Source organism: Juglans microcarpa x Juglans regia, chromosome 2D (genome assembly GCF_004785595.1).
Source record: "Juglans microcarpa x Juglans regia isolate MS1-56 chromosome 2D, Jm3101_v1.0, whole genome shotgun sequence".
In the NCBI taxonomy this organism is placed as follows: Eukaryota; Viridiplantae; Streptophyta; class Magnoliopsida; order Fagales; family Juglandaceae; genus Juglans; species Juglans microcarpa x Juglans regia.
In genome coordinates this window covers 3,054,555-3,062,546 of record NC_054596.1, presented here as the reverse complement: position 1 = coordinate 3,062,546, position 7,992 = coordinate 3,054,555, and the positions used below count along the sequence as shown (strand labels likewise).

The 7,992-nt window shown below is 36.1% G+C and overlaps 1 protein-coding gene across 1 annotated transcript; it reads left to right on the top strand.

The window, feature by feature from the left end:
- The first annotated feature begins 2,479 nt into the window (after positions 1 to 2,479).
- LOC121250665 (homeobox-leucine zipper protein HAT5) lies at positions 2,480 to 5,635 on the top strand. The gene is given in 5 exon segments (XM_041149851.1): positions 2,480 to 3,119; positions 3,531 to 3,664; positions 4,099 to 4,152; positions 4,154 to 4,339; positions 5,049 to 5,635. Coding segments are annotated over 5 exon segments (840 nt in total). The 5' UTR covers positions 2,480 to 3,031; the 3' UTR covers positions 5,427 to 5,635.
- The last annotated feature ends 2,357 nt before the right edge of the window (positions 5,636 to 7,992 follow it).

Genomic DNA, 7,992 nt, shown 5'->3' with positions numbered 1-7,992 from the left:
TCACTTAAGATCATGAGGGACGTTTATGTTTTTCCCTTTTCAATAAGATTACATAAAGAAGTGTTCGTTGCATTTGATTGGGATTGATATATATTCGTTTGGGGCCGTCAAATATTGAGTTCGTGTATTCGTACGAGAGACAAGCATATATGTATATATATAATATATATAAGTTTTCTTTCTCTAGATCGAGAAAATAGTTTTTTAGCTTAGATGCTAGCTAAAACGGATTTATTTATAAATTAAAAGATGGTTTAAAAAAAAAAAAAAAAACTTAAAATATATCGGTTTTTCCCCCATATTTCCTTTACCTCCCGGCTCTCACTTCAAGAAGAAAATGCATGCTTTTATTCTTTGGGTCCCATCCCTAGCTACCTAGTTATATAAGTGCCATTTCCATCTGGATGCGTGACTACGACCTCCAGAATTATCACCTGCAAATACTTGCTACTTCCACCTCCTCTCATGTCGATCCCTAAATCATCTTGTTCATTAATTCATGGGTTTTCTTTGTATGATCCCATTATATTTCACAAATTATAGGCAGTGCCTATGTGAAATTAAGTCTGTGCACCATATCAGTTCCAATAATATATATATATATATATATATATATATATTAATAACATGAATTGATCATCAGTTTGTCATATATATGTGTAACTTCCACTTGATATTAATAATTTTTTTTATTCATGTGCCCACACATAATTTTGTCGGTAATTTATTATTTTTTTGGAGTATAAAATTATAAACAACCAAACAAATTAAACAAAATATAAAGATGGGCAGATGATCAGTTTTCCTTGGAAGCTGCTTTGATGGTGGACAAAGTTAATTAATTTATTGATTTTCATGATCAGTTTGCATGCAGTACCAATATTTTATATATACTAATTATTTAAACTTCGGCCTTTTGCAAAGACTTTCTGCAATTAAATTATTAAATATATATACCTCTATTGTTTATAAATAATAATTAATCGATGATGTCTACAGCTTATACGTACGTAATAAGATTTTACTCTTAGCTGCATCGATCTTATCTACATTGCTTGTCAAAGCATTGTGATGGGTCAGTCCCTAGCTTCTTGTACAATATTATATGATTGTACTGTCTCATGGATTGGTTGCCTGAATTTATATGTATATATAGTTTAATAAGTACTACCTTTGAAGATTTGTTTGCAGAAAACGTAGCTAGCTAGCTTTAGGATAAAACTTCACATCCCAGATCATGATCTCTCATTAAACTGCATAAAGTTTGCTATATAGACATTAATCTTCTCATGCATCAAATGTAACATAAAAGTACATGAATTCTTTCCATTTTAGCTTAAAAAGTAATGGAAACTTCATTGAAACTATTGGCTAGCTAGGGATCGATGATGATGCAGTGGTACTTGAGCAAAACAAATAAGCTAGGCCAAGTACATGATGCAGCAATTGCAAAAAAAGCACATGCATCATCTGATGCTTCTCGATCCAAGTGTCTGCCACTTGTTTAAATATGTGTCATATTACCAAGACAATAGTTGCCAACATGACCAGCTTATCAAATTTCATGCCCCACCATGTGAATTTCATCCATATATACCCTACTCATTTCCAAAGTTGCAGCTTGTCTTTGTTCCCTTCTTTTGTTTCTTCTTTAGTTTTTTAATTCTTCTGTTCCCTGTCTCACTCTACTCATCAGGTGCTGGGAATCAATCAGCTTAGCTTTAAGACAAGGTGGACTTAACTTCTCATGTGTAGAGATAATCACTATAATGTTAATTTGTTGCTTTGGTATGGAGTTTCTTCTATTTAAAACATTATAGAAAAAGTATATATAATACATATCATGTTCAAATTATCAAGAACGGTAGATGATAATCTTTAAATATTAAAAGAAAATACCAAATACAATTTTAGGGTATGCGAGTTTCACGCCCTACTTTTAAAGAAAAGTGAAATACGTCATTAACTTTCTTTCAAGAGAGTTTACGAAACTTGTACACTCTGTATCTTGTTCACTTCTCCTTGGCATTTTTTTTTTTTTAATCTCAAAACCTCACACTGTTTTCTAACAAAAATCTCACGAGAAAAACCAAAAGCATATCTATAAAAATAATGTAGTAGAATAATCAGTGACAGTACTGTTAATATATACACATGGCTGTTGGTTTTATCTGTGATTCGGTATCCCCGACCAGAAATCATGGGACCTACTTAACACCCTGGCACTAATTCACAGCAACCATTAATTTTACATATGATTCCAAAAAACACAAATCCGACGTCCCAGATCCACCCGTCTAACGCCAACGTCACCGACGGTTTAAGTTACTAAAATACTCGGTTTTTTTCCTCAATTAAGTACTAAAATACTTTATTATTTACATAAAGTCCTAAATTCTTCTGTATTTCAATAAGTGTCACGTACTTGAAGTGAAAAGAGATTCAAATCACGAGGGTGGTTTCGTGATTTCACATACCGAGGATCTCTATAAAATGCGCTAAATTCACCTCGCTCAACTTTAGCTGCAAAAAACGCCTAGAAGCGACATTTGGAGTGCGACAAAGGCAAATTTTCACCGGAGTTTTAAGCTCCGGCGACTGCCGTTTTCGTTTCCTCATCACAAATTATCTTTCTTTTTCTCGCCTCACTTTTGGTAACGTTCTTATTTGTGGGCATAATCTTCGGATTTTGCTTTCGTGTTTTGTAATCGTAATTCTTTCTTTTTTTCTTCGGCGACCGAAGTTAAACACAAGTGGCTGAGAAAATCAGGCCGAGCTGGAACAGCTTGGCATGATGGGATCTTGTATATGCCCGTTGCAGACGCCGGCGAGATTGCTCTGGACCACCAGCTTTTTCCGTCACAAGCTTATGATTTTCTAATCCATCCCATATACCCCCCAACCTCCACAATTCTACTTGTACTGCTAGTAAAACACCACCAACACCACCAACACCACCAACACCACTACCTAAGGTAGCTTTTCTTTCTTGTCTTCTCACCGGAGAACGAGAAAGACGGAGGATTGGGCCATGGAGTCAGGCCGCCTTTTCTTCGACCCTTCCGCCTGCCATGGCGGCAACATGCTGTACCTCGGGAATTGTGACAACGTTTTCCGAGGTGAATTTTCTGTTGCTATTGTGTTTTCTGTTATTCCAATATTAGCCCTCTTGTTTACTGCTTATCACTTACACGCTGTGTTTTCTTGTTTCCTAATTCCTATTACCTCTGTTTGATCGCTAAGAAACGTTAGAGAAAAATGAAAGAAAATGAATTTTAGACCTATGAAGAAAAGTAGCATGCGCTTTTATTCTGAAACATGGAGAACTTGCTACTTAGTGGTTAGTTTGCTTATACTGAGGTTTTGTTTTCGTTTTTCATATTCCTGGCCAGTCTTCGGGAAAACGAAAAAAAAAAAGAAATCTTATTAAATTTGATCGATATATATATATATATATATATATATATATATATTATTGCTGTGATTTTCTTTTTGAGTATAATATGTTTCTGTTGGGTGGTGCTGATTAGGAGGAACAACAATGATGAGCATGGAGGAAACTTCTAAGAGGCGACCATTCTTCAGCTCGCCAGACGAACTGTTCGACGAGGAATATTACGACGAGCAGTTGCCGGAGAAGAAGCGCCGCCTCACTCCTGAACAGGTTTGTGAATCGTTCAATGGTACCACCAGTTAGAACAATATGCTTAGTGATCTTATACGTATCTACCTTTTTTTTTTCCCCCCAAGTACCTTTAAATGTATTTATGAACGATATTTCATTCTCCCAAACACTTATTTAAATTTTAAATCTTATCAGCGTCAAACTCCAGTGTGGCCAATTGGGTTTTTTTCCTTTCCTAATAGGGAGATATGTGAATTGAACTTTTGAACAGAGATTTGTGGGCTTGTGACTTATTCTGTCTGTCAATAAAATAAAGCAATACCTTAAGAGTAGAAGTTGTATAATCGAAGAAGAGTGAAGAAAGCCACGAGTTTAAGAACCATCTCTTTGGAATTGATGCTTCATGAGCTGAGTGATTTTGGGAGCATCCATGATTAAGTTTACGAGGTTAAATGTTTTTTTCTCTCCATAAGGTGCATCTTCTGGAGAAGAGCTTTGAGGCAGAGAACAAACTGGAGCCGGACCGAAAAAACTGTGCTGGCAAAGAAGCTGGGGCTACAACCAAGACAGGTGGCTGTGTGGTTCCAGAATCGCCGCGCTCGGTGGAAGACTAAGCAGCTTGAGAGGGACTATGATGTCCTTAAATCCTCCTTTGACTCACTCTTCTCTAATTATGACTCTCTTGTCAAGGAGAATGAGAAGCTGAAATCTGAGGTATGCTTTCCTTAAAACGCTAGTGCTTTTGAACATTACTTTCTTAGTATTCATGTTTGTATACTAGAAGAACTGTAATATCATCTAAAATTAGATTTGATTTGGTTATTGTAATTGATGATTGGTCCCGTGTTCATATGCTATACCTATTGCTTTCTATTAATAAAAATTATAGTTGATAATTTTACTTGGACTTATATAGTGCTCATTTTGAAGAAATATTAGATGAAATGTAAGAATTTTGCAAAAGTTTTTTTATTAACTTAGAATTGCCATTGATGAAGAACTTGGTAGTAGAACAGTGAAAATTGTGTTTGAGGTAATTTTAGAGCCTTCCTAATCAAAACTCTCGTCATATGATATTGACACGCCCAAACCAGAAGATGATTGCACCCTTCCTGATGAGGGTCCTACTAATTGAGATTCTTCCCCATAAACAAGCATGTCATGTGTTCCCAAATAGCATCTGTTCTAAACCCCACCTTGATGTAAAAAGACAATTTTAAAGTCATTGGACGAATATACCTAGGTAGCTTTCCCAATATGCCTCGAGACTCTTTCTTTGTGCAAAGAATGGCCAAGTAAATTTAGCCAAAAATGAGAAACGGCAATAAATTGTTTAAGAAGGTATATCAGTAACTTCAGTAGCAGCACTGGTCAGTTATTGCTTGTTAAATGTCATTATTTCATTGCGATGATTGGACTGCAGGTAGTTTCCTTAACTGAAAAACTTCAAGCTAAAGAGGAGGTCGGAGCAGCTATTTCAGCTCAAAAATTTGACCCACTTCCAGGGGATACGACACATGTTTCCTCCCTCCAATTCAATGTGAAGGTTGAGGACCGCCTGAGTTCTGGGAGTGGAGGGAGTGCGGTGGTGGATGAGGACGGTCCACAGCTTGTGGACAGCGGTGATTCATACTTTCCAGGTGACAACTACCCTGGCTTTGTGGCCGCAGTAGATGGGGTCCAATCAGAGGAGGATAACAAGAGTGATGACAGCCGGAATTACTTCTCAGATGTGTTTGCAGCTGCTGAACATCAGAACCATGGAGAGGAAGAACCTTTGGGTTGGTGGGTGTGGTCGTAAAATGTGCTTAAACTAATGGTTGGGTGTGTTTTACTCGCTTTCAAACGTCAGTTGTTCCAATAGTTTGCTTATCAGCACTTGGAAACTATTTGGAGTGGTTAAAAAAAAATAGTTTAGTGGCTGAGATCATGAGTTAGTAAATGAATAAATAAAGTCAGTGGCATCTTGTACGTATTTCCATGTGGATAAGAAGTAAATTTCTTGTTCAAGGCTCTCTCTCTCTCTAAACTATCAAATGGGCCCCGGAGAGTAAAATCCAAAATGTGATGCTGGCAAAGCAATTGATTTCAAGGGATAAAGAGAGATCAAATTTCATTCTGTACATTAAAAGTAATACAATATTTCAGATGCATAGATATGCAGGATTGGTCACCATTATCGAAGGTTTTGGGTAACTGGTAAAGCTCAGCTCAGCTTAGTGAATGTTAGATCATTGATTGGGATCTCTATGGACATAATAAATATCGAGACGAGATTCCATACCCTTTAATTATAACATTGTGTCTTTTGCTTTCTTAAGCTTAAGCCATCGTCCGAACGGATAAAGATGTTACAATATTTACACCCAATCTCTGATATCTTCTTCTTTGTCCTTTTCATTAGACTTTCAGGGAAAAAGGAAAGAAAAAGGACAGGCCACCTAGAGTAAATTTAATTAGTAAGTGACAAAGAAGTACCGAAATCTTCACATCCTCACAATAAAAAGAAAGAACTATCGGAGGTTTTACCTTTAAATTAGGCAGAATACCACATAGTAACAATCAAATACAAGAGCCGTGATAAAAACTGGAGAAAGCTATTTAATTCATAGTGGCAAATACATAAAATATTAAATACTCCTAGTGTTGCTGATTCTTCTTCCCAAGCAACATCAGCGCCACTATCCCCGGTTATAATATGTCATCCTAACGATTAAAAAAATAAAGAAATGATTTGTACAGTCTTAAGATGTGTATAACCCCTTGCATTCCCTGAGCAAATTTAAAACTCACATAAAAAATTCATTTTTTTTAACGGTGGATTCCACTTTTTTTCAATAGGAGTGCGGCGCATAGCTTGCATACTCTATGATTATATCTAACATTATTTTCATTGATGTATTATCAAATTGACTAAAAAAAATATGCATTTGAAATAGAGACATGTGAGATCATAATACCACTTCAATCATCTAACAATATCCTATAAACAGATGAAATACTATCAAAGTGTAAAACGTCTATTAGTTGAATGCTGAGTCATGTATTTCCCCCTTTTCTGCTCTTTTATTCCACCCACAGATACAGATAATAGATGCTTCAACTAAAATAAAAGTGCTAGGACAAGAGATTAACCACCAACTTACATTGGATAGTCGCATTCGGAAAATGGCAGCTCATAGAGAGTTCTTGGGGTTACGATTAGATCCTCAACTCCTCTTAACTTATCTCAACTCATCATTATAATTTTTTTAAATTTCAACACAAAATATAATAAATAATTTAATTTTTTCAAATTTCAAAATAATAATAATAATAATAAATAATATTCTAACAATATTTTATCATCTCAATTCAACTCAACTCAATTCAACATCCCAATGCAATATAAGACTCACTTTTCGAAGGGAATAAAGGCCATGGCCATGGGTTAATTATCCATTCAATAGGACACTTCCATGTGAAGAAGGAACAATGGCCATAAACATTATTCAATGGGACACTTGCATGTGATGGGATTCAACTCCATGATAATGACCCCTCTCCAACTTGCTACCATTTTTATTTTCTCGAATAAGTTCTTCCCCCCTGTACCGTCTCACTATGTATATAAATAAATACCTGTTCCTTTTTTTTCTTAACTCTATTCTGCACCGTTCAGTTCGATAGGAGACCCATAAAATTTGAGTTCGATCGAAAGAAAGTCAACATGCAATTGGGTTCAACTTTAAGAACTAATCCAATGGTTGGGTCATACACCGAGAAGAAGAGAGATTCGAATCGATGATCTTCGCTTTCATAGGCATCTGGCTGGTTGCATTGACCGGCTGTTTGCATGATTGAGAAGCCTTCTTTATCCATTCAAAGCTTGAGCACGAATCTATTCATAAACCTTTCATATTGCATTAGAGGAGGATCCTCACCAACCTGAATCCCTGTCAATAGAAAGAAGAACAGTCGAACAAAACTATGGGGTCACAGAAATACAATGCCCTCCCTCCATAGCTGCTGCTTTTGTTGTTGGCATTATTATGCCCACGTTTTTGCCCAAGTTTCTTCTTTACAGATATTTAACTTCGGAAAAAGGAGATGGGGTTTGAATTTTCGAACTTAATCCTATGTTTCCTAGGAGTCTCAACCATGGCAAAACGTTTACGCGTCACAAACAGCTCTCTTATAATAGTGATCTTAAGCATGATTTAGTCTTCATCAATGGCAGTATGGTTAGTCCGTATAAAATTCGTGGGTTGGTCAATATAGGCAAATTTTTTAAGCAATTTGTCTGAAGACAATGGTGACCTTTTATGGCAATTTCTTAATGGGTAACTCATTTAATTCCAAAACAACAAAAGCAAGGTGGGGCACGG